This window comes from Pan paniscus, chromosome 9, assembly GCF_029289425.2.
Source record: "Pan paniscus chromosome 9, NHGRI_mPanPan1-v2.0_pri, whole genome shotgun sequence".
Classification (NCBI taxonomy): domain Eukaryota; kingdom Metazoa; phylum Chordata; class Mammalia; order Primates; family Hominidae; genus Pan; species Pan paniscus.
Window position 1 is genome coordinate 78,776,582 of NC_073258.2, and position 23,651 is coordinate 78,800,232.

At 42.9% G+C, this 23,651-nt stretch overlaps 1 protein-coding gene across 12 annotated transcripts in view; it reads left to right on the top strand.

The window, feature by feature from the left end:
* AAMDC (adipogenesis associated Mth938 domain containing) overlaps positions 1 to 23,651 on the top strand; it is a 51,307-nt gene that overhangs the window by 22,803 nt on the left and 4,853 nt on the right. For 7 of the 12 annotated variants that reach the window (XM_055094723.2, XM_063608677.1, XM_055094718.2 and 4 more), the window contains one exon: positions 11,427 to 11,564. The exons of the other annotated variants lie outside the window; for them this stretch is intronic. In XM_055094723.2, coding sequence (XP_054950698.1) covers positions 11,427 to 11,564 — 138 coding nt within the window. The remainder of the gene's footprint in view (positions 1 to 11,426; positions 11,565 to 23,651) is intronic. 12 annotated transcript variants of the gene reach the window in all.

Here is a 23,651-nt window from a genome sequence, read left to right on the forward strand (position 1 = left end):
GAAACTCTCGTTTTTAAAACCATCAGATCTCATGAGACTCATTCACTATCACGAGAGCAGCACAGGAAAGACCCACCCCCATAATTCAATCACCTCCCACGGAGTTCCTCTCACAATATGCAGGAATTGTGGGAGTTAAAAATCTAAGATGAGATTTGGGTGGGGACACAGCCAAACTGTATCAGCCCTCTTCTAGTTTGCAGACAGCCAACTTCTCTTTGTATCCTTACATGGTGGAAAGAGAGGTAGCTAGCTTTTGGGCTTCTTATAAGGGCACTAATCTCATTCATGAGGGCTCTACCCTTAGGACCCAGTTACCTCCTACAGGCCCCACTTCTAAATAACATCACATTGGGATTAGAGTTTCAATATATACATTTTTAAGGGACACACATATTAAGTCCATTGCAGCAAATTTTTTTTTTACAGTTTTTTCTTTCTTTCTTTCTTTGTTTTTTTTTGGAGACAGTCTCCCTCTGTCGTCCAGGCTAGAGTGCAGTGGTGAGATCATGGCGCACTGTAGTCTACACCACCTGGGTGAAAGGGATCTTCCTCCCTCAGCCTCCTGAGTAGCAAGGACCACAGGCATGCAATCACACCTGGCTTATTTTTTTTAGTTTTTATAGAGATGAGGTCTCACTACATTGCCCAGGCTGGTCTTGAACTCCTGACCCCAAGAAATCCTCCCACCTTGGCCTCCCAAAATGCTGAGATTACAGGCATGAGCCGTCATGCCCAGCCAGATTTTGTTGAATACACGCTTATTCATTGGGTATTTGCTCTTAGGACCATTTCCAGAGGCTTTAGGGATTTTGTTGTTGTTGTTTTGTTGAGTTCTTGGTTTGGGTTTTTCTTTGTCGTCATTATTAATAATTTTTCACATAGGAGTGGGTCAGTGGAGCGCCTCATGATGTAATGATGGAAGTAGATCCTTCATTTTTGAAGAATAGTTTGTTGGATATAGATTTCTTGATCAATAGTCTTTTTCTTTCAGCATTTTCAATATGCCATCCCACCACCTTTTGGCTTCATTGGTTTCTAATGATAAATCAACCATTAGCATTATTAGATCTCCCTTGGACTTGTTGAGTTGCTTCTCTCTAACTGCTTTCAAAACACATCATAGTAATTTAACTATGATATGTCTAGGTATGGATATCCTTGAGTTTGTCCTACTTGGAATTTATTGAGCTTCATGAAGATGTAGATTATTGTTTTTTTAATCAAATTTGGGGAAGTTTAGAGCCATTATTTCTTCAAGTATTCTTTCTACTCCTATCTCCCTTTTCTTGTGACTCTCATTATGAATATATTGATAGGCGTTAGGGTGTCCTAAGGTCTCTGAGTCTATATTCTTTGTCTTCATTTTTTTTCTTTCCTTTGTCTCAGACTGGATAATCTCAATTGACCTATTTTCAATTTTGTTGATTCTTATCTGCTGTTGAGCCCCTGTAGTGACATTTTTATTTCCATCATTGTACTTTCCAGCTCCAGAATTTCTTTTTCTTTTCTTTTTTTTGGTGGTGGGGATAGACTATTGCTCTGTCACCACAGCTGGAGTGCCATGGCACAATTTCAGCTCACTGCAACCTCCGCCTCCCAGGTTCAAGCAATTCTCCTGCCTCAGCCTCCTGTGTAGCTGGGATTACAGGTGCACCCCACCATGTCCAGCTCTTTTTGTATTTTTAATAGAGACAGGGTTTTACCATGTTGGCCAGGCTGGTCTCAAATTCCTGACCTCAAGTGATCCACCCACCTCGGCCTCCCAAAGTTCTGGGTTTATAGGTGAGCCACCACACCTAGCCCAGAATTTCTGTTTGGTTATTTTTAACAATCTATATTTCTTTACTGATATTTTTTATTTGGTAAGATATTGTTATACTTTCCTTTAGTTCTTTTGAACATGGTTTCCTTTGGCTCCTATTACATATTTAAAATCACTGATTTACAGTCTTTCTCTGTAAGTCCAATGTCTGGGCTTCCTCTGGGATAGTTTCTACTGTCTGTTTCCCCCAATCCCCATATGGACCTGCCTTTCTTTTTCTTTCTTTCTTAATGTCTTTGTTGTTTTGTTTATATTTCTCATTTTTTTTTTGAGAACTGGACATTTTACATAATATAATGTGGCAACACCGGAAATCAACTCCCCCTCCCATTCTGAGGGTTTGTTGTTGCTATTTTTGCAGTTATTTGTTCCTAAGTGGTTCTATAAAGTCTGTATTCTTTGTTTGTGGCTTCTGAGGTCTGCTAATTTACCTTAGTGATGAGCTAATGATTTGACTGAGATTTCTTTACATTGCTGGAATCAGATGTTTCGATTTACCCATGTGTCTACCAGTTGCCTTTCTTATTATTCATTTTTGTAATTTAGATCTTTTGAGGTCAATTTCTTCTTTTAGAAAAATCAGTATCCAGCTGGGCATGGTGGCTCACGCCTGTGATCACAGCACTTTGGGAGACCAAGGCAGGCAGCTCATTTTAGGCCAGGAGATTGATACCATCCTGGCCAACATGGTGAAACCCCATCGTCTCCTCAACTTTGGGAGGCTGAGGCAGGTGGATCACCTGAAGTCGGGAGTTCGAGAGCAGCCTGACCAACGTGGAGAAACCCCGTCTCTACTAACAATACAAAATTAGCCGGGTGTGGTGGTGCATGCCTGTAATCCCAGCTACTTGGGAGGCTGAGGCAGGAGAATCGCTTGAACCCGGGAGGTGGAGGTTGCGGTGAGCCAAGATTGCGCCATTGCACTCCATCCTGGGTAACAAGAGTGAAACTCCATCTCATAAAAAGAAATTAGTATCCTTTAGAAGTTCTTTCAGTAAGGATTTCTTGGTGATCTCTCCCAGTTTTTATTTGTCTGAAAAGGTCCTTGTTTTTTAATTTTAATTTGTCTTGTATTCTAAATTGACAATTTTTTTTAGAACTTTATTTGTAGGAACCCTGAATAATCAGACTATGCCATTTGGGATCTGTCCCATAAAGGAAGATTCATATTTGCTTCTTTTCTGTATCCTGTGTTACTCTCAATCTGGGATCACTTTTAATTTTTTGACTGATGGCTTCCAAAACTGGGCTGATAGTGTAAATTTGAGCCCCAAACTGATGTATGAGCAGGTTTATGGTTATAAATTATCAGGGAAGACATTTTTCCCCTCTAGAGCCATGACTGAGCAGAAATCTTTCCTCATCTTTTTCATTTGCCAAGGGGTGGAATTTTTGGGTCTCAGAATGTGTGATAAAATGGAAGACTCTGAAAATGGCAGTGCCTTAGGGTAACTTCAATATCAGTTCACCATTTTGATTTCCAACTCCCCCTTCACTTTGGCCTTTGGGAATTTCCCTTTGCTTTCTGCAAGCTCAGCTATGTATTTCAGAGGATGTTTATTTTTATCTGGCATTTGGTTTAAGGAAACTTTGTAGGTTGTATAGTCTATCACATTGTTCTGCATTGTAAACAGTTATGCCTACAAAATTAGGCCGCACATAGAAAGAGAGCCCTAACACATATTCTTTGTTCATGCCTTGGTTTTGAACTGCATGCACTCATTGATGATTGTGACACCCAGTTACCAACCTAGATCATAATGGATGGAATATACCTAGATAGGTAAAAAGAATAGGAGGGCATGGAGATATAGAAGGGACAGAATGAAAGAAAACTGAGGAATAAGAAGCCTTAAATCATGTAGCCTACTTGAACCAAATGGCTCCATCAGAGTGAAGTTGGAAAATGGGAAGGATAGGTGGTGGTGTGGTTAATAGAGCATCTATATATGCAGAACTTAGTTTATATTGTATTCAGTTAATAAGTCATAACCACTTTAGCTAGTGTATTAGTCAGGGTTCTCCAGAAAAACAGAACTAGTAGGAGATACATATATATATAAAATCAGGTTTACTATAAGAAATTGACTTGTCCGTGATCTGCTGTCTGCAAGTCTGAAGTCCTAAAAACCCCGGGAGCTGAAGGTTTAAATCCCAGTCCAAGAGCAGAAGAAATTGAGATGAGATGTCCCAGTTAAAATGGTGAGGCAGAAAAAAAGGGGCAAATTCTCCTTTCTCTGCCTTATGTTCTTTTCAGGCCCTCAATGGATTGGATGATGCCTACCAACATATGGGAGGGTAGTCTACCGAGTCCACCAGTTTAAATACTAATCTCATCCATAGACATTCTCACAGACAAACCCAGAAATAATATTTAATTTGGGCAGTCTGTGGTCCAGTTGAGCTGGCACATAAAATTAACCATCAAAGATACTTATGTGGGACAGTGATGTGTCTGACAAAGGTTATCCAGACTGTGGTTTAAGTTATACTGGAGCACAAACTTACATGCCTTCCACACTTGAGAGATTCATTTCCCTTCAGAAATGGCTTTAGTGCTGTATATTTCTATTTTTCCCACATAAGACCATGTGAGTTAATATTATCATTAACCTCATTCTTTTTTTTTGAGACGGAGTCTTGCTCTGTCACCCAGGCTGGAGTGCAGGGCGTGATCTCGGCACACTGCAACCTCTGCCTCCCAGGTTCAAGCGATTCTCCTACCTCAGCCTCCCGAGTAGCTGGGATTACAGGCACCCACCACCTTACTTGGCTAATTTTTTTGTATTTTCAGTAGAGGTGGGGTTTCACCATGTTGGCCAGGTTGGTCTCGAATGCCTGACCTCAGGTGATCCGCCTGCTTTGACCTCCCAAAGTGCTGGGATTACAAGTGTGAGCCACCGTGCCTGGCCAACCTCATTCTTTATAGAAACTTAAGCACAGAGAAGTTATATAACTTGTGTAGGCACAGAGCTATAAACGTGTGAAAGCAAACAGTAAGCTCAGGTCAGATTGTAACTTGCTTTCCTGTTTCTTTCTACTACATATTGTTTCCTCTTATATCCACAACACTGTCTCCCAAGCTGGAGTGCAGGGTTGTAATCACAGCTCACTGCAACCTCAACCTCTTAGATTCAAGCGATCCTCCAGCCTGCTCTTATCATCCCAACTAGCTAGAAGTAGAAGTATGTGCCACAATGCCTGGCTAATTTATTTTTATTTTTTGTAGAGACAGAGTCTGTCTATGTTGCTCAGGCTGGTCTCAAACTCCTGGCCTGAAGTGGTACTTTTTTTTTTTTTTTTAAAGATGGGGTCTCACTTGGTCCCCCAGGCTGGAGTGCAATGGCACCATTATTGTTCACTGTAGCCTTGATCTCCCAGGCTCAAGCGCTCCTCCCACCTCAACCTCCTGAGTAGCTGGGACCACAGGCAATTGCCTCCATACCTGGCTAATTTTTTATTTTTTATTTTTATTTTTATTATTTTTTTGAGACAGAGTCTTGCTCTGTCGCCCAGGCTGGAATGCAGTGGCGTGACCTTGGCTCACTGCAACCTCTGACTCCCGGGTTCAAGCGATTCTCTTGCCTCAGCCTCCTGAGTAGCTGGGATTACTGGTGTGTGTGACCACGTCCGGCTAATTTCTTTTGTATTTTTAGTAAAGATGGCTTTCACCATGTTGGCAAGGCTTGTCTCAAACTCCTGACCTCAGGTGATCTGCCCATCTCGGCCTCTCAAAGTGCTGGGATTATTGGCGTGAGCCACTGCACCCGGCCTAATTTTTTAATATTTTGTAGACACAGGGTCTCACTCTGTTGCTTAGGTTGGTTCAAACTCCTGGGCTCAAGTGATCCTTTTGCCTTGGCCTCCCAAAGTGCTGGATCTGTTTTTTTGTGTTTTTTTTTTTTAATTATGCAGTTCCAAGTTATCCTTTCACTCTCCTATATTTCATAACACATATTTGAAGACCTAGCTATTCCATATCAAATTCTTTTTATCTTCCAACCCTGTCATGATCTTTCTTTCCTCTGCACCTTTGCTAAAACTATTTCCTTCTGTATCTGATGAAATCTTATACATTCCTCTATTCTTGGCTTTTGCATTATCTCCTCTATGAAGCATTTTCTTAATCCTTCTGAGAATGAGATGCTTACTCCCTTCCCTTATTTAATACTCTGTGCCTCTATTATAGCACTTAGCACAGTTCACTTGTATTATAATGAGGATCTGTTTCCCCCACTAAGTGGTAAACTCCCTAAGGTTAGCAAGAACTATGCATTTAACACAGTGCCAGTAAAGCAAGAACTCAATAAATGTTTGCTGAATTGAAATTTTCATTATAAATGTCATTAAACAAACTGTTTTTATCCTTTTTAACATTCCCTCTGAGATAGGTTAATGTTATAATTCCTTTTTCATTAGTTTAAAAAAGGACAGAGCAGATTTTGTAGTGATTACAGAATGGAAACATAAGAAAATGTAAGGTCTTCAAGCAGTATCCTGAAATAGTAATTAGTATAAACTCCAAAATCTTTACCAGTCATTAAAACAACTAGTATGTACCTAGTCAAATATAACTTTTCCAGGGTCACATAACTAATAATTTTTGGAACCAAAATTTGAGCATAAGTTGTTCTTTCTCTAAAGCCCATACTTTCCTTCTGTTTTATACTGCCCTTGCTCATTTCTATCCTAAGGCAATAACTATCTTATTATAGAAGAGTTTTCTATACGAAAACATGCATAGATCATCACTCATGTGTCCTTTTTGTTAGACTGAAAGGGGTCAAGAATGAAGGTATAAAAATATAAGTATAAAATTAAAGAAAAACCAATTAGCAGCCACACAAAGAAAACTAAAGGAACTATGGAAATGTTTACCCCAACTTTTTATTCTGAAAAATGTTAAACCTACAGAATAGTTATGTGAATAATATAATACATTTCCATATATCCTTTACCTAAATCCTCAAGTTGTTAACATTTTACCATGTTTGTTTCTTTTCTCGCTCTAAACACACACACACATACACACACATACACACACACACACACACATACACTCACACTTTGTCCCCCTGTCATTTGACAATAAATCACAGATACAACATTTCAATATTTCTCTCCTAAGGACATGAATATTCTCCTCTATAACTACAATTCTATTGTCAAAAACAAGGATATTATCATTGATACAATAATATCTTTTTTTTTTTTTTTTTTTTTGAGATGGAGTCTCGCTCTGTGGCCCAGGCTGTAGTGCAGTGGCATGATCTCGGCTCACTGTAACCTCCACCTCCTGGGGTCAAGCAATTCTCTGCCTCATCCTCCTGAGTAGCAGGGATTATAGGCACATGCCACCACGCCCGGCTAATTTTTGTATTTTTAGTAGAGACAGGGTTTCACCATCTTGGCCAGGCTGGTCTTGAACTCCTGACCTCGTGATCCACCCGCCTCGGCCTCCCAAAGTGCTGGGATTACAGGCGTGAGCCACTGCGCCCGGCCGATACAATAATATCTAATATACAGTCTGTCTTCAGATTTCCCCAGTGTCCCAAGAATGTTCTCTGTAACTTTTGTTGATTCTCAGAGAATTGTACAATTGACCAGGCTAGAGTTTCTTCTGCTCAGGACAGTTCTTCTTAAGGAAAGATTGATGAGCTGTTCCTAGCTGTTCCTTGTGTTTTTGTTTGCTTTTGCTTTTGTTTTCCTATTCACCTTCTAAAGCTGGTTGTTGTGGAAGGCTGATATAGTTGGATATTTGTCCCCACCCAAATCTTTTGTTGAAATGTAATCCCCAATGTTGGAGGTGGGGCTTGGTGGGAGGTAATTGGGTCATGTGGGCAGTTCCCTCATGAATAACTTAGTACTGTCTTGGTGATAGTGAGTGAGTTGTCAAGAGATCTGGTTATTTAAAAGTGTGTGGTACCTCCCCCAACCTTGCTCCTGCTTTCATCATATGACATGCCTACTCCCACTTCACGTTCTGCCATGGGTAAAAGCTCCCTAAGGCCTCCTCAGAAGTCAAGCAGATGCTGGCATCATGCTTGTACAGCCTGCAGAACTGTGAAGCAATTAAACCTCTTTTGTTTATAAATTACCATCTCAGGTATTTCTTTATAGCAAAGTAAGAAAGGTCTCTGTTGAACTTCTTGAATTTGAATATTTTCAAACTGTGATCCAACAAATTATAAAAGAAATAGAATAAACAGTTGCATACCATCAATTCAGATTCACTAGTTGTTAACATTCTGCCACATTTGCTTTATCTAGTCCTCTGTGGCCCTCTTCTCTCCTTCTCATAATTATTTTTACTAAATAATTTGGAAGTAGTTGTGGGCAGCCGTAGTGGCTCACATCTGTAATCCCAGCACTTTGGGAGGACGAGGGACGAGATGGGAGGATCACTTGTGCCCAGGAGGTCAAGGCTGCAGTGAGCTTCACTCCAGCCTGGCCAACAGAATGAGACACTGTCTCAAAAAAAAAAAAAAAAAAAAAAAAAAAAGAAGAAGTTCAAAGAAAAAGAAAGAAAAAGTCACTGAAATTAATGATCATTTTTAATGTTGTCAATTTGACATACGGAATTTGGTTTATTTGTTTCTGTTGGCATACAATTTTAGATGCCTCCCATTTCCTGTCTGTCTTGATTTTAACTTTCTGAATCATGTAAAATATTTACATGATTCAGAATTCAAACTTCAAACTATGACAGTCACTTGCTGTTCACTATCACAAGAACAGCAAGAGAGATATCCACATCCATGATCCAGTCACCTCCCATCAGGTCCCTCCTCCAACACTGGGGATTACAATTCAACATGAGATTTGCACAGGGACACAAATCCAAACCATATCATAGATACACTTAGAAAGTCTTATTCACCTCCCTATCTCTTCCATCACATTCCCACCTCACTCCATGAAGGTAATTATTTTGTATTAGTTTCCGGTTTATCCTTTTTTGTATTTTTCTGGAAAAAATAAGCAAATACAAATATACATATATAAATAATTTTTTTTCTTTTTTTCCCATTTTCCATACGCAAAAGGTAGCATGCCTTACTTCTTTATATTCTGTTCACTTAATATATACAGAAAATCATGATATCAGTTCATAGAGATATCTTTTTCTTTTTTACCACTGTATAGTAACCAACTTTGTGAATGTAATATTGTTTATTCACTTTAGTCCTAAGGGATGGGTACTCGATTGCTTTCAATATTTTAGTACTATAAACAATACTACATTGAATAACCATGTACATTTTTTTTTTGTATTGTTGAAAGTGTATATCCAGGGTAAATTTTTAGAACTGAGATTGTGCTTAAAGAGTAAATGTAAATGTAGATTTGTTAGATATTGCCAAATTCCCCTTTTTAGGGGTTGTACCATATTTTAGTATTACTAACAATTTATGAAAAGGCCAATTTTAAAATGTAGAAATGTTTAAATTTGTTAGTAAAAGTGAACAGTATTTGTATTAGTCCATTCTTGCATTGCTATAAAGAACTACCTGAGACTGGTTAGTTTCTAAAGAAAAGAGGTTTAATTGGCTCAGGTTTCCATAGGCTGTACAGGAAGCATTGCTAGGGAGGCCTCAGGAAACTTACAATCATGGCAGAAGGCAAAGAGGAAGCTGGCATGTCTTACATGGCCAGAGCAGGAGGCAGGAGAGTGGGGAGGTGCTATATACTTTTAAACAACCAGAACTCATGAGAATTCACTCACTATCACGAGAACAGCAAGGGGGATATTGGCCCCATGATCTAGTGGCCTCACACCAGGCCCCTTCTCCAACACTGGGGATTATAATTCGATATGAGATTTGGTCAGGGACACAAATTCAAACCATATCATTCTGCATCTGGCCCCTCCCAAATCTCATGTCCTTCTCACATTTCAAATTACAGCCATGCCAGGCAGTGGCTCACCCCTGTAATCCCAGCACTTTGGGAGGCCAAAGTGGATGGATTGCTTCAGGTGAGGAGTTCAAGACCAGCCTGGCCAACATGATGAAACCCTGTCTCTACTAAAAATATAAAAATTAGCTGGGCATGGTGGTGCACCCCTGTAATCCCAGCTACTTGGTAGGCTGAGGCAGGAGAATTGCTTGAACCCAGGAGGTGGAGGTGGCAGTGAGCTGAGATTGCACCACTGTACTCCAGCCTGAGTGACAGAGTGAGACTCCGTCTCAAAAAAATAAACAAATAAATACAACCATGCCTTCCCAACAGTCCTCCAAATTCTTTTTTTTTTTTTTTTTTTTTTTGAGACAGAGTCTCGCTCCGTTGCCCAGGCTGGAGTGCAGTGGTGCCATCTCGGCTCACTGCAACCTCCACCTCCCAGGTTCACGCCATTCTCCTGCCTCAGCCTCCTGAGTAGCTGGGACTACAGGCGCCCGCCACCACACCCGGCTAATTTTTTTGTATTTGTAGTAGAGACGGGGTTTCATCGTGTTAGCCAGGATTGGCTCGATCTCCTGACCTCATGATCCACCCGTCTCAACCTCCCAAAGTGCTGGGATTACAGGCGTGAGCCACCGTGCCCGGCTATCCTCCAAATTCTTAACACATTCCAGCATTAACTGAAAAGTCCACAGTCCAAAGTCTCATCTAATACAAGGCAAGTCTCTTCTGCCTATGAGCCTATAAGATCAAAAACAGTTAGTTACTTCCAAGATACAATGGGGTTATAGGCATTGGCTAAATACTTCCATTCCAAAAGTGAGAAATTATCCAAAACAAAGAAGCTACAGGCCCATGCAAGTCTGAAACCCAGCAGGGCAGTAATTAAAACTTAAAACTCCAAAATAATATCCTTTGGCTCCATGTCTCACATCCAGGTAACACTGATGCAAGGGGTGGGTTCCCAAGGCTTTGGGCAGCTCTGCCTCTGTGGCTCTGCAGGGTGCAACCCCTGTGGCTGCTTTCGTGGGCTGGCATTGAGTGCCTGCGGGTTTTCCAGGTGCATGGTGCAAGCCGTTGGTGGATCTACCATTCTCATGTCTGGAGGATGGTGGCCCTCTTCTCACACCTCCATTAACCACTGTCCCAGTGGGGACTCTGTGTAGGGGCTCCAACCCCACATTTGCCCTCCATACTGCTATTATAGAGGTTTTCCATGAGGGCTACGCACCCCAGCAGACTTCTGCCTGGACATCAGGCATTTCCATACATCCTCTAAAAACTAGGCAGAGGCTCCCAAGCCTCAATTGTCAAACTCTGTGCACCCACTGGCTTAACACCTCATGGAAGCCACCAAGGCCTATGGCTTGCACCCTCTGAAGCATCAGCCTGAGCTGTACCTTGGCCCCTTTTAACCATAGCTAGAGCTGGAGTGGCCGTGATGCAGGGTGCTATGACCTGAGGCTGCACAGAGCAGTGAGGCCTTGTACCTGTCCCACAAAACCATTATTTCCTCCTAGGCCTCCAGGCCTGTGATGGGAGGAGCTACTGTGAAGGTCTCTGAAATTCCTTCCAGGAATTTTCCCCATTATCTTGGTTATGAATATTTGGCTCCTCTTTACATATGCAAATTTCTACAGCTGGCTTGAATTCCTCTCCTGAAAATGTTTTGTTTTTTTCTTTTTTTGTTTTGAGACAGAGTCTCACTCTGTTGCCCAGGCTGGAGTGCAGTGGCGTGATCTCGGCTCACTGCAACCTCCACCTCCCAGGTTCATGCCATTCTCCTGCCTCAGCCTCCCAAGTAGCTGGGACTACAGGTGCCTGCCACCACACCCAGGTAACTTTTTCTTTTTTTTTGTATTTTTAGTAGAGACGGGGTGTCACCGTGTTAGCCAGGATGGTCACGATCTCCTAACCTCATGATCCACCCGTCTTGGCCTCCCAAAGTGCTGGGATTACAGGTGTGAGCCACCATGCCTGGCCTTTTTTTTCTTTTATGCCACATGACCAGGCTGCAAATTTTTCAAACCTTTATAATCTGCTTCCCTTTTAAATGTAAGTTCCAGTTTTATGTCTTTTTTTTTTTTTTTTTTTTTTGCTCAAGAATATGAGCATAGGCTGCTAGAGGCAGCCAGACCACGTCTTGAGTGTTTTGCTGCTTAGAAATTTCTTCCACCAGCCAAGTGCAGTGGCTCATCCCTGTAATCCCAGCACTTTGGGAGGCCAAGGTTATGAGGTGGGCCAAGGTGAGCAGATTGCTTAAGTTCAGGAGTTCAAGACTAGCCTGGGCAACATGGCAAAACCCTGGCTCTAGCAAAAACACAAAAATTTCACTGTGTGTGGTGGTGTGCACCTGTAATCCCAGCTACTTGTGAGGCTGAGGTAGGGGGATTCCTTGAGCCCAGGAGGCAGAGTTGCAGTGAGCTGAGATTGCCCCATTGCACTCCAGCCTGGGTGACAGAGTGACACTCTGTCTCAAAAAAAAGAAGAAAGGTCTTCCACCAGATACCCTAAATCATCACTCTCAAGTTCAAAGTTCTACAGATCTCTAGGGCAGGGGCACAATGCCCCCAGTCTGTTTGCTAAAGCATAGCACAAGTAACCTTTACACTAGTTCCCAATAAGTTCCTCATCTCCGAGACCTTCTCAGCCTGGACTTCACTGTCCATATCACAATCAGCATTTTGGTCACAACCATTCAACAGGTCTCTAGGAATTTCCAAATTAGCCCTCATCTTCCTTTCTTCTTCTGAGCCCTTCAAACTATTCCACCCTCTGCCCATTACCTAGTTCCATAGCTGCTTCCACATTTTTGGGTATCTTTATAGCAATACCCCCTTCCTGGTACCAATTTTCTTTGTTAGTCTCTTCTTGCATTGCTATAAAGAGCTACCTGAGACTGGTTAGTTTCTAGAGAAAAGAGTTTTAATTGGCTCACGGTTCCACAGGCTGTACAGGAAGCATAGCTGGGGAGCCTCAGGAAACTTACTATCATGGCAGAAGGTGAAGAGGAAGCTGGCACGGCTGGAGCAAGAGGAAGAGAGCAAGCAGAGAGGTGCTATACACTTTAAACAACCAGATCTCACTCACTATCATGAGAACAGCAAGGGGGATACTGGCCCCATGATCCATTCACCTCCCACCAGTCCCCTTCTCCAACATTGGGGATTACAATTTGACATGAGATTTGGGCAGGGACACAAATCCAAACCATGTCAGTATTCCATATTTCATTCTTTACTGAAGTCAAAGTTGAAAACAGAATACAAGGTGGAAGCTCCCAAGAATGAAAGGACGGACTGGTGATTTCTCAGAGCATGTTAGAACCCTTCATTTAAGCTCAAATATTCTAGCATCCAAAAATGAATTTGGATGTGTAGCATCATTAATTCACTATGAAGTAATAGTGCATATATCATCACCCAACATTAAAAGATATGTAGGTTCTGCTTACTGGCGTTGTCTTTAAGATAAATCACCTTTTCTGCCTTCAAGAAGCTCTATAGAGGAATTAAGCAAAAAGATAATTGTAATAAGTGCCACGGTAGGTGAACCAAGAGAGGTATAATGGTAATGAGAGGAAGGAATACCTAAGACTGCCTAGATCACTTAGAGGTATTCATCACAGAAAGTGGGATCTTTGACCTGACTCTTGAAGGAGAAGTTTCCCAGGTAAACAGTGGTAACTAGCTTACTGGCAGGAAAAACATATGTCTAGATGTAGAAGTGTAGGAAAAAATGCTGGAGTAGAATCATGGGAAGAGCTCTTCAATTTGTCACTATCTATAAATATTTATTTTTATAGGAATATCTATAAATATTTTTGTAGGAAGCTCTAAAGTCATATAATTGGTTGAGGCTAGATTGATATTTAAGATCAATCCAAGCCTTGGATCCTATGACTCTGATTATTTTGTTTTATTTATTTATTTATTTATTTTAATTTTACTTTAAGTTCTCGGATACATGTGCAGAACATGCAGGTTTGTTACATAGGTATACATGTGCCAGGATGGTTTGCTGCACCTATCAACCCATCAACTAAGTTGTTTTTTTTTTTTTTTTTTTTTGAGATGGAGTCTCGCTCTGTCACCCAGGCTGGAGGGCATTGGTGTAATCTTGGCTCACTGCAGCCTCCACCTCCCAGGTTCAAGTGATTCTCCTGCCTCAGCCTCCCAAGTAGCTGGGACTACAGGTGCGCGCCACCATGCCCTGCTAATTTTTGTATTTTTAGTAGAGACAGGGTTTCACCATATTGGCCAGGCTGGTCTTGAACTCCTGACCTTGTGATCTGCCCACATTGGCCCCCAAAGTGCTGGGATTACAGGCGTGAGCCACCATGCCCGGCCGTCATCTAGGTTTTAAGCCCCACATGCATTAGGTATTTGTCCTAATGCTGTCCCTCACAGGGTGACCCAGGCTGGAGTACAGTGGTATGATCATATTTCACTATAACCTCAAACTCCTGGACTCAAGCAATCCTGTCGCGTCTGCCTCCTGAGTAGCTGAGACTACAGTTGTGTGCCACCATGCCTGGCTAATATATATAATTTTTTTTTTTTTTTTTTTTTTGAGACAGACTCTTGCTCTGTCACCCAGGCTGGAGTGCAGTTGTGCAATCTCGGCTCACTACAACCTCCACCTCCTGCGTTTAAGCAATTCTTTTTTTTTTTTTTTTTTTTTTTTTTTTGTAGTTGCAAGGTTTAATAGAGTGAAAACAGAGCTCCCATACAAAGGGAGGAGACCCAAAGAGGGTTGCCATTGCCGGCTCGAATGCTGGCTCGAATGCCTGCTGTGCTCTCAGGCGATAGATGATTGGCTATTTCTTTACCTCCTGTTTTTGCCTAATTATCATTTTAACGAGCTCTCTTTGCTACCTGATTGGTTGGGTGTGAGCTAAGTTGCAAGCCCTGTGTTTAAAGGTGGATGTGGTCACCTTCCCAGCTAGGCTTAGGGATTCTTAGTCGGCCTAGGAAATCCAGCTAGTCCTGTCTCTCAGTCCCCCCTCTCAACAGGAAAACCCAAGTGCTGTTGGGGAGGTTGGCCGATGACCGCTCTAACTGCTTTCTGCTGAATTGGGGCATAGTAGGGGTTGTGCAGTTGAGATTTCCTTGGGAGGGATGCCTTTGATGTCATTAACATCAGAGCATGGGCTAGCAGGCCAGTCCAGGGGTCCGCGGTAGGTCTTAGTCATGGACTGCATCGGGGACTCCATTTGAAGAACGATTTGTAGTTTTACAGCTTCGATTCTGGAAGAGACAAACTTAACAAGGAGGTTAGAGATACAGGGATTGAAATGTATGGCCTGCAGTGCAGGGGATTATTTCTTTGGCACACTTTACAGGCCCTGACTATCTGCTTGATAGTTTTGAAAAGGCCTGGTCCAGTAATGATTTGGCCATCTGATGGGTGTTATCAATGCCTAAGTGAAAGGTTTGGTGAAGGGTTTTAAATAATTTCCATTGGTTAGCTGCAGGCAAAAGTATTTTTCCTTCTTCAGTGGCTAGCCATCCTGAGGGGAGGAAACTATGTCCTCCTGAGGTTCCCCATTCTATTTCTTCTTTTGAGTACAGGGGCTTGGTTTCCCAGAGGGGATTACCCCATATTAGGGGTCCTTCTATAAGCATTTCTGATGGAGGGTCCTGCCTTGCAGCTCTTTTTGCTTCAATATCTGCTTGGTAGTTCCCTTCTATTTCCCTTTCCTTTCCTTTCTGATGACCCCAGCAGTGTAAGACTGCTACCTCTTTAGGTTTCTGTACAGCCAATAATAATTTCCTAATGGCTTCCTGATGTTTGATAGGTCTTCCCTCGGAAGTTAGGAATTCCTTTTCTCTCCATATTGCTGCATGGGCATGGAGGACTAGGTAAGCATACTTAGAGTCTGTATATATATTTACCCTTTTTCCTTCTCCTAATTCTAGTGCCCGAGTGAAGGCTATTAGTTCTGCCAGCTGAGCACTAGTTCCTGGAGTGAGGGGATTACTTTCAAGTATTCCATTATCACTGAGGCATACCCCGCATTTTGAAGTCCTTTTTCTACAAAGGAACTTCCATCAGTATACAAGTTGAGGTTGGGATCAGTCAAGGGAACCCCTAAAAGGTCCCCTCGAGTGGCATAGGTTTGAGCAATTACTTGTTGACAGTTATGTTCTATCTTTTCTTCATTGTCTGGAAGAAATGTGGCTGGGTTAAGAGTTGCACAAGTGCACAGTCGCAGCACTGGCCCTTCAAGTAATACAGCCTGATATTTAAGTAAATGGTTGTCTGACAGCCACAAGTCTCCTTTAGCAGTGAGTATGCCGTTCACATCATGAGATCACAGTAAGATCTCTTCACTGTATTATTTTAACTGCTTTAGATATTAAGACTGCTATTGCTGCCATTACCCATAAACAATGAGGCCAACCCTTTGCCACTACATCAGTTTTCTTACTCAGGTATGCCACAGGTTGCAAGCTCGTCTCTCAGACATGTGTAAGGACTCCTAGAGCTATCCCTGTTTTTTCTGTGATATATACAAAGTCTTGCCCCGTTGGCAAGCTTAACACTGGGGCTTGGGTTAGGGCCTTCTTTAGGCCTGGAAAGCTGCTTCTGCTTCAGGTGTCCACCTTACTAAATGGGTATTGCTTTCTGAGTTTCCTTAATTAGTGTATATAATGGCCTGGCTATTTCACCATACCTGGGAATTCATATTTGGCAGAAGCCTATTATGCCAAGGAATCCTCTTAGTTGCTTTAGGGTTTGGGATGAGGATAAGCCAGTGTGGGCTGGGTACATTCCTCACTGAGGGCCCTGGTGCCTTAGGATAATTTTAGCCCTAAGTATTTAGCCTGCTGTGAGCAGAGCTGAGCGTTTGGTTTGGAAACCTGGTAGCCACAGGTGGCAAGGAAATTTAAGAGCGCTTGGGTGGCTTGATGGCACAAGGTTTCTGAAAGGGCAGCTAAAAGTAAATCATCCATGTACTGAAGGACAAGAGTGTCCAGGTGTGAGAACTGGCTCAAGTCTTGGGCTAATGCCTGGCCAAATAGATGGGGGCTGTCCCTGAACCCTTGGGGTAAAACAGTCCAGGTGAATTGAGACATTGGGTTTGAAGGATCTTCAAAGGCAAACAAGAATTGAGAGTCAGGATGTACAGGGATGCAGAAAAAGGCATCCTTAAGGTCCAGGACTGTAAACCACTACACTTCCTCTGGTATTTGGGAAAGCAGAGTACAACGGTTAGGTACAGCTGGGTATAAAGGGACAACAGCCTCATTGATAATCCTGAGATCTTGCGCTAACGTTCACTGTCTGTTGGGTTTCTGTACCCCTAAAATTGGAGTATTGCAGGGGCTATTGCATGGTTTTACTAGGCCGTGGGCTTTTAGGTTCTTAACAATTTTCTTGAGTCCTTGTTGGGCCTCGGGTCTAAGCGGGTGCTGCCTTTGGTAGGGAAAGGAGGCAGAATCCTTTAATTTAATTTGAACAGTATGGACATTTTTTGCTCATCCATATTGTCCTTCTGTTGCCCAGACTTCAGGATTAATTCCTTCCTCAAGCAGGGGACAACAAATGGGTGTTCTTTCTCCTATGTTCAGGTGTATAATGGCCCCTGCTTTTGCTAGAATGTCTCTCCCTAACAAGAGAGTGGGGCTTTCAGGCATAATTAGAAAAGCATGTGAAAAGAGTAAAGTTCCCCAGTCACAACTTAGTGGCTGAGAGAGAAGTATGTAGTGACTGGCTGTCCTAGGACCCCTTGGATAGTGACAGATCTGGAGGACAGTTGTCCAGGACAGGAGAGTAAGACTGAGAAGGCCGCGCCAGTATCCAAGAGACAGTTAACCTCCTGGCCCTCAATGGTCAAGTATACCCGGGGCTCTGTGAGGGTGATGGCATGAGCTGGCACTTGCCCTGGGCCCCCTCAGTCCTGCTGCTGGATCATCTGGTTAATGGCTTCTGACTCAGAGGACCTTCGTCCCCTGGGGCAGTGGGCCTTCCAGCGATTCCCTTGACATAACAGGCATGGACGAGGGGGCGGCTTATTTCTATGTGGACAATCTTTTTTAAAGTGTCCTTGTAGACCGCACTGGAAGCAAGCCCTATTAGGCATTCAATTTCCCTAGCCTTTCTGTGTTCCAGAGCCTCCAAAGTCCGCTTGCCTGAAGGCCATGACTAAAGCGGTGGCCTTTTTAAAATCCCGTTTGTCCCGTTCTGCCTGCTCCTCCTGATCTCTATTAAAAAAAACCAAGGTTGCCAAGTTCAATAGGGTTTCTAAGTTTTTTGAAGTTTTTTCTAATGTCTGCAGCTGACTGAGTGATAAACCTATCCTTTAAGATTAGTCGGCCTTCAATACAGTCAGGTGACAGAGAGGTATGCTTTCTCAATGCCTCCCTTAGTCTCTCCAGAAAGGCGGTAGGATTTTCTTCCTTTCCCTGTGTTATAGTGGACATAATTGAATAATTCATAGGCTTCTTCCTAGTTTTCCTTAGTCCTTCTAGCACGCAAGGTAGCAAATGTTTGCGGCACCAATCTGTATGTTCTGATTCTGTGTCCCAGTGAGGGTCTACACTGGGAACTGCCTGCTGGCCTGTGGGGAATCGTTCTCATTCCTCTGTTGTCATCCTATCATTGACCTGAGATACCAGAGATCGCCAAACTCTCAGGCTGCAGTTATGGTGGCACTTCTCTCATTTGGCGTTAGTGTCTGATTTAGCAGTAACATTATATCTCCATGTCAGATCAGAGGATTGTCCTAACCCTTGTAAAACATCAATATAGCCATCAGGGTTATCTGAGAATTTACCTAGGTCTATTTTAATTTGCTTCAAGTCTGAGAGAGAAAAAGGTACGTGTACTCTGGCTGGGCCGAATTCTCCTCCTCCCACCACTTGGAGAGGGCATAATTGGGGAATATTGGCACTCTTTGGTTCATTGTTTACCCCTTTGTCTATCTCCTTTTGGATCGTTTAGGTTGAAGGGGTGTCCTTATTAGTTGGGGAAGGAGTTGGGGGGACACCGGAGTAGGGAGGTAGACTCGAGGGCTTCCTGTAGGGCATAAATGACACTTTTTACATAATTGCGAGTTGTCTCTTAATGAAAAGAAAGTTTGTACATATGGCACTTCACTCTTCCTTCTTTTCTACAAAAGAGGTCTAGGTGTAAGATGGTGTTATAATTTATACTTCCCTCAGGAGGCCAGGCTTCTCCCCCTTGAAGAGGATATCATGGCCAGGTGGTACTGCAGAAAAATATAAGTCGTTTCTTTCTTAGTGTCTGAGAGTCAAATTGGTCCCAATTCTCCAGAATATATCTTAGGGGTGTTTTTGCCTTGGGGGGAACGTTTCCCATTGCTTTGGAGGTCCCTTCATGGTTGCCAAATGTTACCGGGGGGGTCCTTGCTCCCAGAGCTCCTAATGTGGTCGTGGGCCACTTCCAAGATGGTGGCAAGCCTCGTGTTCTCTGACCAAGGGTGCTTGGCCTCACGGATTCCAAGGAATGGAATCTTGGGCCATGCTGTGAGTGTTATAGCCCTATCAGAAGCCGTGGGTCACGGAAGAGAACCGTGGAACCCAGTGACTAGTGTTCAGCTTGATTAGGACGAACCCGGGCACTTAGCCATGCAGGAACAATGGCAAGCCTTTATTTAGCTCAATCGGGAGCGGCAATGGGCGCTCAGGAGCACAGCAGACACCCTGCCGGATCCAGAGGGATGGAAGTCAGCAGCGGGTCTGTGACAGCGGCAAAGAGCAGTGGTGGACGGTGAGCGAAAACTCAGCTCGAGCCATAACAAACACGGACCAGAAGAGTGCAGTTGCAAGATTTAAGAGTGAAAACAGAGCTCCCATACAAAGGGAGGGGACCCAAAGAAGGTAGCCTGCATTTAAGCAATTCTTGTGCCTCAGCCTCCTGAGTAGCTGGGATTACAGGCATGTGCCACTACGCCTGGCTAATTTTTGTAATTTTAGTAGAGACAGGGTTTCACTATGTTGGCCAGGATGGTCTTGAACTCCTGGCCTCAAGAGATCCACCCACCTTGGCCTCCCAAAGTGCTGGGATTGTAGGCATGAGCCACCGCACCTGGCTGATTTTTTATGAGACGAAGTCTCACTATGTTGCCCAGGCTGGTCTCAAACTCCTGGCCTCAAGCGACCCTCCTGCCTCAGCCCCTCAAAGCACTGAGATTACAGGTGTGAGCCTCTCTGCCTACCCCTATAACTCTCATTATTGCAGCTAATATGGTGGACTTGAATCTTATTACGGGACTAACATTTTAAAGTCAGCAATTATGATAAAATTTGCAAATAGTTTAAATCCTTTAAGATGATCCCTTTTTTTTTTGAGACAGAGTTTCACTCTTTTCGCCCAGGCTGGAGTTCAGTGGCGCGATCCTGGCTCACTGCAACCTCTGCCTCCCATGTTTAAGCGATTCTCCTGCCTCAGCCTCCCGAGTAGCTGGGATTACAGGTGCCTGCTACCACACCCAGCTAATTTTGGTATTTTTAGTAGAGATGGAGTTTCACCATGTTTGCCAGGCTGGTCTCGAACTCCTGACCTCAGGTGATACGCCCGCCTCAGCCTCCCAAAGTGTTGGGATTACGAGCATGAGCCACCGCTCCTGGCCAAGATGATCCCTTTAATATTAGAACATAATGATTATTCTTGGGCCCATCTCTACTAAAAATACAAAAATTAGCCAGGCGTGGTGGCACATGCCTGTAATCCCAGCTATAGGCTGAGGCAGGGAGAATCGCTTGAACCCAGGAGTTGGAGGTTGCAGTGAGCCAAGATCAAGCCACTGCACTCCAGCCTGGGCAACAGAGTGAGATGCCATCTCAAAAAATAAAAAATAAAAAAAAGAACATAGTGGTTATTCTTGATTGAGAACCAGATTAATTAGTTGCCTTGCATTTAGGGTGTATATTATGTGAAAAGATGCATACTGTGGTTCTAAACACTAGAAATACACTCAGTGAGTCAAAGGTTCATATTGGAAGCAGCAACTATGAAATTGACATAGAAGGAATAGTAGATACTTGTCTGCTATCTCATGTACAATCCAGGGCATATGTTCCTTGAATAGAATGACTGAATTGCCAGGCACAGTGGCTCACACCTGTAATCTCAACACGTTGGGAGGCCAAGATGGGAGGATTGTTTGAGCCTAGGAGTTCAAGACAAGCCTGGGAAATATAGAGAGACCTCGTTGCTACAGAAAGTTAAAAAATTAGCCAGGCATGGTGGCACATCTGTATTCCCAGCTACTTGGGAGGCTGAGGTGGGAGGATCACTTGGGCCTGGGAGATTGAGGCTGCAGTGAGCCCTGATCGCACCACTGCCCTCCAGCCTCAGTGACAGAGTGAGACCCTGTCTCAAAAACAAAAAAGAATGACTGAATTACTCTATTTCCATAGTTCTTACTCTCTCCTTCTCTGGACCCATATAGTTGAATTCCCATAAGGTAAAGGCCCCTATAATATGTCTCCCTTGTATATATTTTGCAAATTAGACATAGTGTCTAATGTGGTTGAGTCCCCAACATTCATTCTACTGCACATGATTTGCCTAACTAGTCATGGTTTAGTTTAGTAATGGATTACTTAGCATGATTACTTAGTGTGAAGGCCAAGGTGTTGTAATAGAAATCTCAAAATTCAGTAGTATAAAGAAGATAGAAGTGTCTTTCTCTCATAAATTATTGTGGCCAGTCCAAACTGGTGGTAGGGTGGGAGAGATGTGGATAGCACAATTTCATTTAGGGGCCTAGGTTTTTTCTTTCTGTTGCTCTATCATCTCCTAGAACATTTGAATTGTAGGAACCGGTTGTAGGCATGGCAGGGCTCTAACTTGCAAGGAAGAGGAAAGAGAAGAAAAGCTCATACCAAACCTATATATGAAATCATTTCTTCTGCTCATGTTCCATTGAATTTTATATTAGTGATAGCACAGTCACATGACCACACTTAACTGCAAGAAGTACAGAAAACGGAGTGTCTAGCTTATCAGCTATATGCCCCAGAAAATGGGCAGAATGGATTTTGAAAGAACAACTAGTCATCTGCCATTATGAGATGGGAGGGTAAGTTGGCTAGCAGACTTTTGGAAAAGATTTCCATTTTCCTAAACTAATAAAGAAGCACATATAATACTAGACCAAAAGTTTGTTGTTAATATTTTGATAATTCCACTTGTATGAAATGTTTCCTCTATAATCTTACATATCTTCTTTTGTGTATTCTAAAACATTATTCTGAGAAGGGGACCATCGGCCTCAATAGACTGCCAGAGGGGCCTGTAGCACAAAAACAGGCCTCTGCCCTGGCAGAGGCAGCAAGATTATCTAACAGCCTGTTAATTCAGACAAGCAATAATGAGAATGTGACTCAGGCAGTGTCCACAGGGGATAGATTCCAGAGATCCTTTAAACTTCACTCACAGAATCTGCTTTTATCAGCAATACAGCCAGATGATAGCATTGCTACTACCCATTTATGCTCACTTAATTTTGGCAGAAGGAAATACTTCTTTGGAAGAGTAGTTTAGGATGTTTTCTTTTTAAAGTTAGCATGAAATAGGGAGAAATGTTCAAGACAGACAGGATGCCATCTTGTTGTTTAGCTGGCATAATGGATATTAGCTGGACATTTTTCCACAATTAATAGCTTCCCCCGCAGAAAAAACAATAAGCTTTTACCACCTTAGATCGTGTGACAGAAAGCCTCTTAAAGTAGAGGAACAGAATCAGACACTCAATAGGAAGAAGAGCCTTAGTGATTTGCCCTGAGGGATTGGAAGCAGCACAGGAATTGCTAGTGGCAGGTTGAGGATGCCTCAAGAATAGTCTCATGCTCCAATCCCAGGCCTCTGCACAAAATTGAGTACTCACTGCCAACGCCTGGATCCACAGGCCCTTGCAGAGTTATCTTTCATTGCTTTGTACATGACACTGTGAGCCTGCAGTAAAGCAGCAGCAGCCCAGTTCATCACTTGAGTTCCATTGATCCAGCCACTCCAATGGGCTGTGGCTGTCTCCAGTCTAATCTCCAGAGGATTATGGGTTTGTAGTCTCCTATGACCTTACACTTGGATTTCCAGCAGTCAGTGGCCTCTTGTTTCATTTTACTAGAATGTGAGCTCTGGGTGAGAGAGTGAGACTCCGTCTCGAAAAAAAAAAATTAAAAAAAATAAAACTGCACATGTAAATATGTAAGACATTATTATTACAGGATTTAATGAAAACTCATATTCATCCTCCCCATACATTTCTTTTTTTTCTTTTTCCTTTTTTTTGAGACAGAGTTTCGCTCTTGTCGCCCAGGCTGGAGTGTAGTGGCACAATCTCAGCTCACTGCAACCTCCACTTCCTGGGTTCAAGTGATTCTCCTGCCTCAGCCTCCTGAGTAGCTGGAATTACAGGCGCATGTCACCACACCCAGCTAATTTTTGTATTTTTAGTAGAGACAAGGTTTCACCACCTTAGCCAGGCTGGTCTTGAACTCCTGACCTCAGGTAATCCTCCCTCCTTGGCCTCCCAAAGTGCTGGGATTACAGGCATGAGCCACTGTGCCTGGCCCCCATGCCTTTCATAAATATATAAATTTCATTCCTATCTCCATAACGCCTCATCTTCCTGAACTGGAAAACGCTTCTTTCTCTCGCCCATTTGTTATCTCTTTGATAATTTCAACAGCTCTTTTCCTATACCATCTCTACCATTAGAATGTACCCCTTCTACAACCACTGCATCAAGGCCTATTCATTTTCATACTTCGAGACCCAGTTAAAACAGCATGTCTTCCATGACAGTTTCCCACTTGGGTTTATTCACTCTGTCTTCTGAGATCCTCAACTCCATTTCTTCTCATCCTACTACAAATATTTGCACATTTTCACTAACCTTACCTGAATGAAACTCCATGGAACATTTGGTTCATCTCAGTATTGCTAC